This window comes from Oncorhynchus kisutch, linkage group LG27 (assembly GCF_002021735.2).
Source record: "Oncorhynchus kisutch isolate 150728-3 linkage group LG27, Okis_V2, whole genome shotgun sequence".
Lineage (NCBI taxonomy): Eukaryota > Metazoa > Chordata > Actinopteri > Salmoniformes > Salmonidae > Oncorhynchus > Oncorhynchus kisutch.
In genome coordinates, this window is record NC_034200.2 from 13,621,447 (window position 1) to 13,637,651 (window position 16,205).

Genomic DNA, 16,205 nt, shown 5'->3' on the forward strand with positions numbered 1-16,205 from the left:
TTAACAAACGCTAATGAAGATGCGCTCTATTTTTCCAGACCTATTTCCTCCTTACTTTAGTGGTCAATCATTGCTGAAATTCATTCAAGTGCCATAAAAAAGGGTTGTGAAAAATGTGGCTCGCTTCTGCTTCTGCTGTTCTCAACTGCATCTATGAAGCTTTCGTTGATATATACACATGAAATGAAAGACACTGATTGAAGTCTACTGTGGATCATTTAGAAGCTATTCACTGTATCTGAAATGTGTGGTTCTGTACCATTTTGTAACGATTGTTTGTTGACCGAGTGGCGTAGCGGTCTAAGGCACTGCATCGCAGTGCTAGATGCGCCACTACTGTCACAGAGGGCCGTGTTCGGGAGCCCCATAAGGCGGCGCACAATTGGCCCAGCGTCGTCCGCGTTTAGGGGAGGGTTTGGCCTGGGTAGGCCGTCATTGTAAATAAGAATTTGTTCTTTAACTGACTTACCTAGTGAAATAAAGGTTAAGTAAAATATGTCAATTCAAGTTCAAGAGATTTCCTGTGCCCTAGATATTGTGTGTCCTACCAGATAGACTGGCTGCCCACCACTAATACAGTATTTCATTGTCATCGTCCAGGTGCGCTCAGCAGCCAGGAAAAGATGGCATCGTTGGCAGGACAACCATGCCCTGAGAGTGCGCGTGGCACGTGCCATGTCCCTCCCCACCTCACCCACCAGGATCAGCTTCCATAGTATAAAACAGACCACAGCAGTTTGACCAAATCCAAAGGTCACCTTTGGAAATGTCATTTTTTTCTTGGGAAGAGACTTGTCTTGAAGCACCTCTCCATAAATGTTGTCTATTTCCTTTATGTCTTACCCCAGCTGCATAAGGACAGATAGAGAGGGCTTTGAGGAAGAGCCCATTAGGATTTCCGAATTACAGTACTGTAACACAACCTCCTTGGACGTGTGGCAAAGATGTAAATTCAGAACAGATGGGCAATGCCGCCTCTCCAAATTAACTTTGTGAAGTGATTGCAGAGTCAGAGTCTTACTGGCAATGCATTAATAGCTGTTTTCATACTGTATTACACCAGGTTGGATTTTAATAGGTCAGGAATGTCGACCTGTCAAGGACCAATCCTGACGAGGCAAAAGAAAAAGCCGCGTTAATGTCAAGAGACCCTAATCACTCTCAGTACTCTACTATACTTGTAGCAGCATTTATTTCCATAACCTTTCATTGTTTCATGTCTATGAGAGGGCAGGGATAAGCAGGAATGTGCATTAACAGAGCAGACACGGGGTGAAAATGCGTTCTGTGTCTGTTGCAGACTGAGCTCGAGATGCAATGAGAGTGATCAAATGATACTGTTAATCACCAAGGTAATAAGGAACGTACAGACTCCAAGTGATATCGTTTGGTTTGTCATCAGCACCACTTTTTTTGCGTTGTCAAAATGTCACCCTAAGAGCTATTCTATTGTATAAATGTTTTCCGGCTCATTTATTAAGATTGTTCCCTGCCAATCATTCTCAAATGCCTTTGAGCAGCACAACATCAATGATCTGTTTTTCTCTCTTCTGTATGAAAAAACCCTAAGGCAGCTCTTATTTGGATGAGTAATCATAAATCAAAGCTATCTTTCACTGGGTTTGAGTTCAGATTATATCCATTATCTTATTATGTAAATAATGGAGACATGACTGTGATTCTGAGACTTTTACATAACACTTATTTAAACACTGAACAGACCCTGACTTCAGTCCACGCAATGCCACAGCTGTCCCAAATCAAGAGAAATAGGAGTAATTTGAAGGTACAGTACATTGTGCATACATGAAATCCATTTCACATAGTTATTTTATCTCTTTCAAATCCCAATGTGCCATACTTAATCAGTGTCAGTACTAAACTGTTGGGTCGAGGAGCCAGAGAGAGATAGAGCCTGATTAGTGAGATCTTCATTTGGCTTCCTTAATGCTTTGCTCTGCTCAGGTCAACATGCCAAGCTCTTCCCTGGTGACTGACCGACAGGCTGACCTGCATGGGTGTTATCCTCATCTCCCTCCAGGCCCCCCCTGCAGTATAATACACTTTCCAGACACATAGGCATGCCTTTTTATTCAGGAAAATAGAACAGTAGAACCCATGCACCCAGGGAATTAAGTTCTTAAAATGTGGAATTGTAGAAATTATGCAATTAGATGGGTATTGAGTACAAGCTCACTGATCTGGGGTATTTGTTTAATGCATTGTATAAATCTATTTAGGTTTAAAAGCAACCATGTACCTCACAGTTGAGTTACTTTGAGAGTATTTAGCTCTCCCAAGTTGTGCAGTGGTCTAAGGCACTGCATCGCAGTGCTTGAAGCATCACCACAGACCTGGGTTTGGTCCCAGGCTGTGTCACAGCTGGCCGTGAGTCAGAGGAAACATCACCCAGCTGGCGACCAATGTCAGCTTGCAGGCACCCACTAACCCGGACGATACTGGGCCAATTGAGGCGGCACACAATTGCCTAGTGTTGTCCGGGTTAGTGGAATGTTTGGCTGGCAGGGATTTCCTTGTCCCATCGTGCTCTAGCGACTCCTTGTGGCAGGCCGGGTGCCTGCAAGCAGACATTGGGTGCCTGCAAGCTGACATTGGTTGCCTGCAAGCTGACATTGGTTGCCAGCTGGATGATGTTTCCTCCAACTCATTGGTGCAGCTGGCTTCCAGGTTCAGCGAACAGTGTGTCGAGAAGCAGTCCGGCTTGACAGGGTCATGTTTCGGAGGATGCATGGCTCTCAACCGTCGCCTTTCCTGAGTCCGGAGGGGAGTTGCAGCGATTGGACAAGACTGTAACCACCAAGAAGGGGTGAAAGTACAAAAAACTATACTTTGGGAGTATATAGTAAGCAAGATGCTCAAATTAAAATATATAACATCTGTTGAGAGTTGCTGTTTTTAAATATAACGTAGGTACGAATCAGTGACAGTCAGAATTAATTATTGCTTTACACATTTTCCTGGCATTGAAATTGGACTAGACCCACATTTATGTTGTAGAATAGCCAATTATAATTTATCAAATTGCTTGTAATGAAAGATTTACTTCTGGAAGGTCAGTTATTTTTCTCTTCACTATTCGACAATTACTGTGAAAATAATGTGGTACCATAGAATAAATGATGAACCTGTCATGTCCATTAGAGTTTGCACCCCTTGATTGCTTGATGTATCATTTTCTGAAAGAGTTGGCTTTGTACCAGTTTCCTGTGTTATATTTTCATAAATGTGACTCACTCCATATGCGCAATTCCTCTCTTAAATACCACCAACTTTTCAAGCAAATAGTTTTCCCGTAAACAGTCCCAAGATCTAAATAAATTGCCAATAAACTACTGTATGTGAAAAACTGTAAATATTTTAGCTCTTTTCTTGTCCTAAAACACTAAACCCTGTTGGTTGAACATCATTTTGTTATTTATGTTTCTCATATCTAGGGGTTTAATCATATCTAGGGGTTCTAGTTGAGAAGGTCTAAAAAATAAGATCAAATCTTCAAAGAGTGCGATAAAACATGTATAACAAAGGTGTTAAGCTGTCCTGTACATAAACTATTTTAAAGTTTGTTGTATATTGTAATTAATACAGTATTTGTACACATTTTATGAAGTAAATATGTTTTTTTTCTCTTTTACTGTTAGTAACCGTAGTAATTCATTAAGAAATTTCAGAGCATTCAGGTTACATGAATACCTACAACCATCCAAAGCAATCATAGAAAGGTATGAATATGTTATTTTACTTGTTTGTATCACCATCTCTCATTTTACAGTTTAAATTGTACTTTCCATGATGTGTTTAGTCTATTGAAGCCATCACAATTCTGGACATACAGCACTCCCATGAATGTTAATTAAAAGGTAAGCAGAGTTTTAAATTCACCAATGGAAATCCAACTAAAACTTGAGATTGAAACTTATTTTTATTTTTCATGATTAATTAATTCAAAATGTAATATTCACCAAAGATGTGAAACGTGTTTACTTGTTGTCAGTGCACTTTTCCCAACCTTTTTCATACTTTGTAAAGCTTCACCATTCTCTTATGTCGGTTTGAATTAATGACGTATTAATGTGCATGAATGCATTTTGGCTTTTTGTTGAAATACCAATGTTGCCTTATAGAAAAACATTGTGTAAAGAGCAAAAACTATGTTTCTACATTAATTGTTGTACTGATATGTGTGATTGATATGCATTTATACAAGTACATGTGGTAAAATCTTCAGATTTGAAATAAATATTCTCTCTGGTTTGTAAGGCTGCTACCTACAATCTTGTCCAGCATTTCCAGACTTAGTCAGACTCATTCAATAATCAGTATTCACTGAGGAGACAATGAGGAGAAGGATTGCATTTTGTGCATTGTATTCATTCGATTTCATTACACCAGTGCTCAATTTGGATTAGAATCTCTTTGACCCAATAAGGGCTTAATAACGACTTAACATCTCTAACCACAGACTACCATTATAACTATTGAATAGAATAAATATTTGAATGATGAAGGATGCTGGCTACACTGACTCCATGGCATGCTAACCTTACATGCAGATGCTAGACTCATTGGAGTATCTGAAGATGGCCTAAGGAAGAGTGCCAGGTTAAATAATAGACTGTATATGTGGATTGGGTTTCCTACTATTCTTACTGTAGTTGGATGGAATGAGGTGTAGCAGCACTCTCACTGTACTCGCTGTGAGTTATATAGCCCTAACAATTAGCTGCATCTCTGATTCAAGCAAATAAAGGCTTATTGTGACAATTAATGCTCCTGCTGCTTGACAGACGATTAAAAGGTGTTTTGTGGATCTGATGTGCCTCTCGGGCTATAGCTGCATATCCTCCTGGGTCCTCCTACAACTTGTAATATGTCCCTCAAGTTCCCTGCGACTATTTTCAGTCGCATTTCACCAATCATTAACTTGGCTAATAATAAATGATGTCATAACTGCATGGTGAGTAAAAGTTTTCACATACTGTATGATGTATGTTATGATTTTGACCACTGCCTGACTCTGGACTACTTTCCTGCCTGCCTGATCATCCTGCCTGCCTGCCCTGACCTTGAATCTGCCTTCCCTTCGGTACCGATTGGACTCTGAAATGGTTTTGACCTTTTGCCTGTACACGACCATTCTCTTGTCTACCCCTTTTTGGATTAATAAAAATTGTAAGACTCCAACCATCTGCCTCCTGTGTCTGCATCTGGGTCTGGCCTCATGCCTTGATAGTCACTTTCGCATAAAGTGGAGCGAAGGGGCATCAACAACGCATCTCCATCAAACTTAACCGATCATTTTGGCTACTATTATGAGTTTTGCAGATAGAAATCAATCAGCTCAATGTCTTCTGGAGCAACATTTCAGATTAATATGAATGTAGCCTCAACATTGGTTACGCAAAAAATCATATACAGTTTAAGTCGGAAGTTTTCATACACTTAGGTTGGGGTCATTAAAATGTGTTTTTCATCCACTCCACAAATTTCTTGTTAATAATATAGTTTTGGCACGTTGGTTAGGACATCTAATTTGTGCATGACAAGTAATTTTTCCAACAATTGTCACAATTCCAAAGGGTCAGAAGATACACTAAGTTGGCAGTGCTTTAAAACCGATTGGAAAATTACAGAAAATTATGTCATGGCTTTAGAAGCTTCTGATAGGCTGATTGACATAATTTGACACAATTGGAGGTGTTCCTGTGGATGCATTTCAAGGCCTACCTTCGCACTCAGTGCCTCTTTACTTGACATCATGGGAAAATCTAAAGAAATCAGCCAAGACCTCAGAAAGAAATTGTATACTTCCACAAGTCTGGTTCATCCTTGGGAGCAATTTCCAAATGGCTGAAGGTACCACGTTCATCTATACAAACAATAGTATGCAAGTATAAACACCATGGGACCACACAGCCGTCATACTTTTTTTTAGATCATACTTTTTGGAGAAATGTCCTCTGGTCTGATGAAAGAAAAATAGAACTGTTTGGTCATAATGACCATTGTTATGGTCGGGGGGAAAATGGGGGAGGCTTGCAAGCCGAAGAACACCATCCTAACCATGAAACACGGGGGTGGCAGCATCATGCTGTGGGAGTGTTTTGCTGCAGGAGGGACTGGTGCACTTCACAAAATCGATGGCTTCATGAGGATGCAAAATTAGGTGGATATATTGAAGCAACATCTCAAGCCATCAGTCAGGAAGTTAAAGCTTGGTCGCAAATGGGTCTTCCAAATGGACAATGACCCCAAGCACAATTCCAAAGTTGTAGCAAAATGGCTTTAGGACAACAAAGTCAAGGTATTGGAGTGGCCATCACAAAGCCCTGACCTCAATCTTATAGAAGATTTGTGGGCAGAACTGAAAAAGTGTGTGAGCAAGTAGGCCTACAAACCTGACTCAGTTACACCAGCTCTGTCAGGAGGAATGGGCCAAAAGTCATCCAACTTATTGTGGGAAGCTTGTGGACGGTTACCCAAAACGTTAAAGGCAATGCTACCAAATACTAATTGAGTGTCACGATCTTTGTAAGAAGCGGACCAAAGCGCAGCGTGAATGCATCATTTAATAGACGACAAAAAACACGACGTAAACTGTACAAAACCAAATAACGACCGTGAAGCTATCCTAAGAACTGTGCTGACACAAGCAACTAACATAGACAATCACCCACAAACAAACAGTGAAACCCAGGCTACCTAAGTATGATTCTTAATCAAAGATAACTAATGACACCTGCCTCTGATTCAGAACCATACTAGGCCGAAACATAGAAATCCCCAAAATCATAGAAAAACAAACATAGACTGCCCACCCCAACTCACGCCCTGACCATACTAAAAATGACAAAACAAAGGAAATAAAGGTCAGAACGTGACATTGAGTGTATGTAAACTTCTGACCCACTGGGAATTTGATGAAAGAAATAATAGCTGAAATAAATCATTCGCTTTACTATTATTCTGATATTTCACATTCTTAAAATAAAGTGGTGATCCTAACTGACCTAAGACAGGGAATTTTTACTTCGATTAAATGTCAGGAATTGTGAATAACTGAGTTTAAATGTGTATGTAAACTTCCGACTTCAACTGTATGATGCAAGATGCTGGGCAAATGAAATGATGATGGTGAGGATCTATAAATGTTTCTCAGATGAGAAAGGAAAAGATAGCCAAACAAGGTCAGGAGAGGGAACGTATCAACCATTTTGGTGGAGCAAGAAGTGGTAAGGGAAGAAAGGGTTATGACACAGTGCCTTGCAAAAGTATTCATCCCGCTTGATTTTTTTCCTATTTTGTTGCATTACAACCTGTAAATCAAATGGATTTTTAAATTTTGATTGCATGTAACGGACATACACAAAATAGTCCAAATTGGTGAAGTGAAATGAGAAATACTACTTGTTTCAAAAAATGGAAAAGTGGTGCATATGTATTCTCCCCCTTTGCTATGAAGCCCGTAACTAAATCTGGTGCAACCAATTACTACCTTCAGAAGTCACATAATTACTTTTATAAAGTCCACCTGTGTGCAATCTAAGTGTCACATGATTTGTCACATGATCTCATATATATATACACCTATATATATACACCTATTCTGATAGGCCCCACAGTCTGCAACACCACTAAGCAAGGGGCACCAACAAGCCAGCGGCACCATGAAGACCAAAGACCTCTCCAAACAGGTCAGGGACAAAGTTGTGGAGAAGAACAGATCAGGGTTGGGTTATAAAAAAATATTTAAAAAACTTTGAACATCCCACAAAGCACCATTGAATCCATTATTTAAAAATGGAAATGAGGCCTCCTTGGTGGCACAGTGGCTAAGGGCGCCGTACTGCAGCGGCAGCTGTGCCACCAGAGACCCTGGGTTCACGCCCAGGCTCTGTCGTAACCGGCCGCAACCGGGAGGTCCGTGGAGCGACGCACAATTGGCATAGTGTCGTCCGGGTTAGGGAGGGTTTGGCAGGTAGGGATATCCTTGTCTCATCGTGCACCAGTGACTCCTGTGGCGGGCCGGGCGCAGTGCAAGGTTGCAAGGTGTTTCCTCTGACACATTGGTGCGGCTGTCTTCCAGTTTGGATGTGCCCTGTGTTAAGAAGCAGTGCGGCTTGGTTGGGTTGTGTATCGGAGGACTTTCAACCTTTGTCTCTCCCGAGCCCGTATGGGAGTTGTAGCGATGAGACAAGATAGTAGCTACTAACAATTGGATACCACGAAATTGGGGAGAAAAAGGGGGTAACATTTTAAATGTCTCTGGTGGTCAATTGGATACGTTGTAGTAATGTCGTTGTGTGGAAGACAGGATATTCTGTCTGTTCTTTCCTAGACCACATTTGCAGCTGCTGTTGCTAACTCAACGGCTAGGAGGTATCACTTCTGTAGTGAATAAGAGTTCAAAGTTCATACCATTTGCAACCAAAGCTCATGCTTCTATAGTTGACATGTTAACGCAGAGGCTGCAGACCTCACGTACTTGGAACAGGAGGCTATATTGTTGTCAAGGCTTTATATTCCATGTGAATCCGATAACTACAATGTGCAGACTTTCCACTGTAGAGTTTGTCATCTTATCATTGATGAGAATGTCTCAGATGACAACCGAACTGACATCATTTTCATTAAGTACCACCGCATATGTTCAATTGGTAGGATGACCAGAATAGTTCATTTCCCCCCACCTTCTGATGCTCCCAGAATCTCTATGTTAACCAAGGGGTTTTCAAATGTCACATCAGTAGGGTAGAGAGAGGAAACAGGGGGGGAAGAGGTATTTATGACTGTCATGAACCTACCCCCCAGGCCAACGTCATGACTAAGGTCATAGTAGCACACTGTACTATATGTGCTATAGAGCAGTATTTGGTTCACAACGTACAGTACCTCCACGAAACGAGTGACGGGAGACGTCCCATCCAAAGCAGGATTGTCTATCAAGTCATTCAGGCTTAATGAATCTCAATGTTAGTTATTACAGAGAGCAGCATTTAGGGGGTCTTCCTGGGGTTGAACCATGGGGACTGGGGCTAAAACAACATGTCCGAAGTGCTATACTACATTAGGACAATGAGTTGACAGACTGCTGTTCACTCTACAGTACTCTTCCTAGGAGTCAGATAATCAAATTAGCAAGACGTTATCCACACGAAAGGTAAATAAGTTACAATGTATACTGAAATGGAAATATTGGGGGGTGGGGGGGACATCATGTGGACACTGGTGACTGATGTGGACCTACTGATCTGTAACCGGACAGTTATCCAATCATCTTAAATCCAATTTGTAATACCAGGTGATTATGGCGAGTTTTCCTGCTGAGAACAATCAGTTAAACAAACCAAACACAGAAAGGTCTCTGGTTTTCAGACCACGGGCTTAATCTATTTGTGGAAGGTAAGAAGCCAGTTAATATAATGTAGGCCTATACATACACTACATTTGGAATATTTAAAACAAACTCTTTACTTTTTATAAACTAGCTTGATTTTTTTTACAGTTCATACTTGAAATGAAGCTCTTATTCATCCTGATAATATATCAATCTGGTATTTCTCTGGCATATTAATAGTACTTTTTCTTTCAGTACTTGATACATGTCTGCCCTCTTGTGTCTGCAACCAGGAAAATCAAGTGGCGTCGTTAAGGTGGCATAGGTTGTGTGGTTTGATAAACCAAAGAAGAGAAGAATGGAGACACGAAAAGGTGGAACATGGTGTCTGCCTGGAATGTGAATGTATGTGATAGAGAGACTACGATGGCTACTGACTGTGTGTGAATGAAATATATTTACATGTCAGAGCACACATGTCCAACTGAGTCTCATCTCTTTTCGCCATAAAGATTTCGTAAGATTGTTCATGAAGCTTAACTTGATACAGTAAGAAGAATTGTCATTGTTGATGTATGATTATGAAGGACCTGTTCCTTTTCTGTATTTTATTTTTTAGCAGTTTCTTTTCATGTATCACTGTGAGCTGATTGTTTGGTAAAGTATATTAGTTAGACCAATGACACCCTCTATTGGATGTAGGCTACATGAGGCAGCATTGACCTTAGACCCCAATACAGTATACCGTCACATGGCAAGGAAAATGTGACTAATGAAAAACAGTTACGATAGGTAAAATTCGGAAGTACAGTATTGCACAATACAAGCATTTCGCTACACTCACATTAACATCTGCTAACCATGTGTATGTGACAAATAACATTTTATTTTATTTTATTTTATTTATAATAATGAATCATTCTGTTTAATTACACGTTTTGATCCACAAATGATTAGTACAATCACATTTGTTATTTGAGTGAACAAGATGGGGAGCAAATGAAAACATTGAACAATTAGTTGACGTTAATTGGTCCCGTCACCTGATGGAATTGTAATCCAATTGGGCACATAGGGATGAGCACATGAGATGAGCATTTGGGATCAGGGACATGGTGTGGACTTTCCATGAACATATGAACAATCCCCCGTCTTCAACTATCGGGTGTCTTGGCAGCCTTTTTAAGATGCCATGACGTGTTTTACAAAATCTGAGAGGAGAAATAGACGAGGGAGTTACATACAGAGATCTTGATTGATTTAAAAGCTATGTTTTGGAATGTTTAGTCAACGATAGCAAGAAGATGGTATCATTTCTTAACCTTCGTAGTTTACACAGCCGTTGGCATCCTCCTGGTTTGTCATGAGCTGCTCAACCTCATCCTCCTTCATCTTCTCACCTTCAACCAATCAACAATACTGTTCAATTCCCTTTTCTAATACCGTCAAACTTGAGTCTGCCCTAAAACCTTTATAGCCGACTTTAGCCTGGTCCAATAATGAATGTGCGAGTTGGTTACAGCACATACATTGTGGGACATGGCAAGATCAAACAATTTTTGTCTGTATTACTAAATGGTGTATGTTAAAGATGTCTGAGGCGTTCGACTCACCTAGTGAAGCCAGAACGTGCCTGAGCTCAGCGCCCATGACTGTGCCATCGCCCAGTTTGTCGAATACCCTCAGACCCTCAACAAAATCCTCATATGTGCCGCGGTCCTTGGCTTTGCAGATGTGTTGGTGGATTGGCAGGAAGCTGTCGAAGTCCAGCATCTTTGTCGCCATCTCTTTGTATGAAACAACAAAATCAAATGTCATTGAAACCGTCCATACCATCACCAACACAGGGGTTAGAAATGTATAACATTGACTTAGACTGAATTAAAAGAATACATATTAAATGTATAATTACCTTATTAAATTTCAAATATAAAAAGTAATAATAGCTAAATGTTAAAAGCTTATTGATGAAACACCGAAGAAAGCATACTGAGCAGTATGTTTTTATTTTAGAAAAACACTAATATATAACTGATCATAGATTGTTGCATGGACTTACCCTCAGCCTTGGGCTTTCCAAGGACGTACGTGATTTCAGCGTTGGTAGGGTTCTGCCCCAGTGCCCTGATCACATCGCCACACTGTCCGTATGTGATTTTCATCTCATTGAGTGGTGTCCTGTCAAACAGCTGGAAAGCATCCTTGAAATCTGTGGAGAGAGCAACACGAAAGTATCACTGTGTGTCTAAAATCTGTTCCACTTAGCTTTCCGAGTGCAGTGAGTGTCTGGCAGGGCCCTAAAAGCAGGCAGATCTCACTTTGAGGAGAGGCTGGAAATGCCACAATCTGTGGTATGCTAACAGTGTGCCGCCACGTGTTGATGTGGTGAGGAAATCAAAGGGGGATTGCCTCCTGCTTTCAATATATCACTTTTTTTCCTGTATGTAATATAAGCCATTTAGCAGACACTTATATCCAAAGCAACTTACAGTCATGCATGAACACATTTTGCATGTGGGTGGTCCTGGGAATTGAACCCACCATCGTGGCAAATTAAGCACCGTGCTCTACCAACTGAGCGACGGGAACCTATCTCTTGCACTATACTGTCAATGGAGAAAAGTTATCATTGTTGTCATCTGTCACACACCACTGTAAATGAATGTAAATTGATATGGTTGCACTCAGAACACTTCCACAAACCATCAATTTAATTTGCTAATGACTAGAGAACAAGCTCTCAGCCTATCAAATGCCAACAGTCTCCAATTAGTCATTTCAACTGTATGAGGCACTTCTTGGTATTCTCATGTTCAAAAATACTAAAATACTAAAATTACAACCCCAAAACAACCTCTATTATAATAAGTGTACCATTCCAGGTCACAACTGTAACTACAATCTCAATCTTACCCTCAATCTGCTCAGGAGTGAATTCAAGCTGAAAGGAAAAACAAAAATAACATTTTGGTTCAGGATGTGGACACAAAGTAGTGGACACAAAGTAGTGGACACAAAGTAGTGGACACAAAGTAATGATTTAAAATGGCCAACATAGTTAACTGCATGTTGTGAGCAACAGTGAAAATGACTTTAAAAAAACTGAGGTCAAATACATAAGGCATGACTCTTTGGCCTTGATGGTAGTAGTATCCCCCACTCTGAATGAACCTAAATGTAAAGTGAATGGAAAATGGAGGAGTATAGGAGGAGAAAGACATGAAAATGTAATTGTGCTTCACCAACCTTTCAGGTTATCTGAAAAACTTCAAACGTCTAACCTAAAACTGTATTAAAATCCTATTTATATTCATTTGATATCCTTCATGTAATGAGGATAGGAAAGGAACGTCCCTCTTGCACTTGTTCACCATCGTAAACGCTCTTGACGATTTTCCTATTGTGTATGTTGTGAGAAAATATTTTAATATGTTTTCAAATATTTGGCCTTGGTTAGAAATATATATATTTATCTTTGCACTTCTTTCTTATTTTTATGCACAAATAAGGCATTCCGATTTGGGTGGTCTGCTATGCATGGCCATAATTAAAATCACATTGAGTGGTTTTAACCTCACTACATAATACAGCTGTTCCCTCAACCATGAAAATGTTTACTTATATAGAAGAGGCAGAGTCAGCAAGAAACAAACTTTGCCTTGTGTAAGCCAATATTCTCCCAACTTTAAGCTCCATCAAGTTCAAGCTACTGTTGCTTAAGTACAAAATAATGTGACTTGTGACGATGTAAATAGTAGTATGAAGATAAAATGCTCTATAAAGGTCTTGAAATGCATGTAGATATTTGCCTGTCAGGTTAATTATCATTGTTCCTCTTCAATCTGTCATGCTACTCGTATTATCTTATCTTTAAAGTCAAAAACTTGATTTTATATATATTTCCACACTGAGGTTGGAATAATACTGTGAAATTGTGACAATTATGATAATGCCCTTTTAGTGTAAGAGCTGTTTGAAATGACTGCCTGAAATGTCATTCTGTTTTGGTCGGATGGAGTTTTGGCCTGACTTTTGACATCACCAGGTGGTAAATTAGTTACTAGACCAATAAGAAAGAGGGTTCCAAACCTCTATACCAATAACAGCTAGTTCAATTTTCCCCTACCCACTCCGTCCGACCACTCTTTGCTAAGAAGCATTTAGATTTGTTTTTTGGACATTTTAATTGAAAACAGTCACACTAGCTAGGTTTCCATCCAATTGGCGACAGATCTTCATGAGACTATTCTAAAATCCGCATGAAGAAGATATGCGCCTTTTCCGCAACTGACTTGTTGCGGAAAAGTCAGTGAGTGATGAAATAGTGCACACAATATATAATTTTTTGCTTATGTTTTCATGTACCGAATTCAAATCTAAAGCTCAATGTGTTTCCATCATATGTTCAACTCTACCGATAGTTTTGTCACAAAAACTGCTGCGTTAAACAGCCCACAGTTCGCAGATATAGGGGGGTCTACATGGTGAGTTAATTATGGATTAGAACAAGAATATGTTTATTTGTCAAACGGCAGTCAAGCATCAATCATCATGTCACCAGAATATGACCCTCGCTATTTATTGAAAATGAGCATCAAGCTCATTACCATGTACTTTCTCCACCCTGTGAAGTTCATCATAACGTATCTAATCTGTAGCCTAATAAACTGCATGGTTTCCCTAGTCATAGTGGTTGGACCACACACTATACCATCGAGTGACTCCAAGTTCACTTCGATATAATGGGTATTATATAAATATTTGCACATAAAAGCCTTTCCACCACCATTTCTCGCATAATACATTTTACCTACACAAAAAAATCCCACCATGTCAAACAAACAAATGACCTGTCGGCAATTTCAAAATTGTACCGAAACTACCTGTTTTTTTTAATATATATTTTTTAAATCTACGGTGACATCATTCACATAAAACACTGTGGATGGTAACTTGGTTAGTAAGATACTTCATTGTTACACAGACATTTTTTGATAGTGACTTAAAAATGTCTGCATTGGACCTTGTCCAAACGGCTAAACTGTAGGACTCCTATTTGCATGCACTGCAATGTTCACGTCACACGGTGTCTCTGATGTTCTTGAAAAACACAGATGACTATCAATGGAAGACCAAACTGTTATTACCATCTCCTTTAAAGGTAAATTTTGTCCTCAAGTGGATAGATGGCTTGATGTTGAGATTAAGAGTATTACATTTTCTTATCAATTTGATGAATATGAAAAGAGTGGAACCTCACCCAAATTATAGTGAAATTATGTGCTGTAGGATAGCCCAGTTACAATTTTAGCATCTAACAAGTACATGAGTAACACACTTTTTTAGTCTTAAATAAATCCCCAATAAAACAAATCATTTTAAACACGTTCGAAGATAACAAATAATCAAATAAAAACATTGTTATGTTGATGTGGGGCGGCAGGGTAGTCTAGTGGTTAGAGCGTTGGACTAGTAATCGGAAGGTTGCAAGTTCAAACCCCCGAGCTGACAAGGTACAAATCTGTCGTTCTGCCCCTGAACAGGCAGTTAACCCACTGTTCCTAGGCCGTCATTGAAAATAAGAATGTGTTCTTAACTGACTTGCCTGGTTAAATAAAGGTAAAGAAAATAAAAAAAATGTTTCCACCATCCAACACCCACATCCAAAGCTCATCATATTTTCCCTATTCCCTTCATGCAAACCAGTGAAAATAGGAGTTGTTCTGTACCACGACTTCTGTGGGGTTAAACTCCGGGATCTTGACTGGCTCAGGCTCTGGGGCCTTGGGTTTGGGTGCTTCTTTGGGCTCTTCCTTCTTCTTGGGCGCCATTGCGATGCACGACTATACACAGGGCACACAGGAGGAATGACACTGCTAACACACACTGGGTAGAGGTGTCCTGGAGTGTCTGGGACCCTTTATTCTTTCTTCACCCCCTCCCTGACTGCAATGCTGCCAACAATAGGGGGACTACTATAAAAGGCCATGCTTTGTGCTTCTATTTAAGACATACAGCAGGCTGCGGATGCATATCATCAAGAAGGCTACTAGGAAACCAATTTGGATAGAATTCCCCCACCTGGATCCTCATCCTTGAATCCAGCGATTTCTATTGAGTCCATTTATGTGTTCTGGTCTGTTTAAAAGTCCATCACAGTGTTGTATCTGAAGTGCTTTGATCTACCAGTTATTTGAGCTAATGGTGACCATCTGAGAAACAGACGGTGAATGCGACTCAAATTATCCTGCCATAATAATATTGATGATACCCTGCAAATACTCTACACTCCGATTAAATATTGTCTAATTACTGAGTACTGTCTCCCAAGGATAGGACAGGACCGGAGGACGTGTGTGTGGGCAAGCATGGCGGGTCTGTGAGATTATTATATATTTATGGGACAGATGTTCCTATCTGCAGGGATTTACAGAGTGTTAGTGACAGAGGGGAGAGACATTTGAATAGTCACTCTGCGGGCAGTAGGCCTGGCGGCATATACATTTCTCTTCGGCTGGACTTTTCAGATGGCAGTTTATGGACCTCCCAAAAAAATTATGAAGCAACTGCTGATTGACCCTTTAAGGCCAACACTGCTGATTTCATTAACACCAGTTGTGATAACCCACAAAAATGTGAATATGAAACACAACTTAACGTTTATAATTAATTGTTGCATTATTGTGCCAAACATTATACACTGATGATGAACTGTCCCATGTGGCTCAGTTGGTAGAGCATGGTTTGATTCCCACGGGGGACCAGTATGAAACTGTATGCTCTCACTACTGTAAATCGCTCTGGATAAGAGCGTCTGCTAAATGATGTAATGAACTTTGGTATTGTCATT

The 16,205-nt window shown here is 40.1% G+C and overlaps 2 protein-coding genes across 2 annotated transcripts in view; one reads left to right on the top strand and one right to left on the bottom strand.

Moving 5' to 3' along the window:
* LOC109871452 (corticotropin-releasing factor receptor 2) overlaps positions 1-5,196 on the top strand; it is an 89,441-nt gene extending 84,245 nt beyond the window's left edge. Inside the window, exon 12 of the mRNA XM_020462353.2 lies at positions 601-5,196. Within this exon, the coding sequence (XP_020317942.1) occupies positions 601-741 (141 nt within the window). The 3' untranslated portion in view covers positions 742-5,196. The remainder of the gene's footprint in view (positions 1-600) is intronic.
* Positions 5,197-9,929: 4,733 nt separating this feature from the next.
* Positions 9,930-15,258, bottom strand: LOC109872005 (myosin light chain 1, cardiac muscle-like). Its single transcript, XM_020463074.2, has 6 exons — positions 15,085-15,258; positions 12,269-12,296; positions 11,415-11,564; positions 10,969-11,142; positions 10,678-10,755; positions 9,930-10,566 (listed from the first exon to the last, which is right to left on the bottom strand). The coding sequence occupies exons 1-6, from the start codon at positions 15,184-15,186 to the stop codon at positions 10,538-10,540; spliced, it is 561 nt and encodes a 186-aa protein (XP_020318663.1). The 5' UTR covers positions 15,187-15,258; the 3' UTR covers positions 9,930-10,537.
* Positions 15,259-16,205: the final 947 nt, after the last annotated feature.

What these genes read in the sequence shown, in the direction of transcription:
- LOC109872005 (XM_020463074.2), bottom strand. Translation starts at nt 15,186, where the DNA reads ATGGCGCCCAAGAAGAAGGAAGAGCCCAAAGAAGCACCCAAACCCAAG. An exon ending in CACTCCTGAGCAGATTGAGG is followed by an intron (nt 11,565 to 12,268) that starts GTAAGATTGAGA and finishes CTCTCTCCACAG; the next exon opens with ATTTCAAGGATGCTTTCCAG. An exon ending in GCACGTTCTGGCTTCACTAG is followed by an intron (nt 10,756 to 10,968) that starts GTGAGTCGAACG and finishes GATTGGTTGAAG; the next exon opens with GTGAGAAGATGAAGGAGGAT.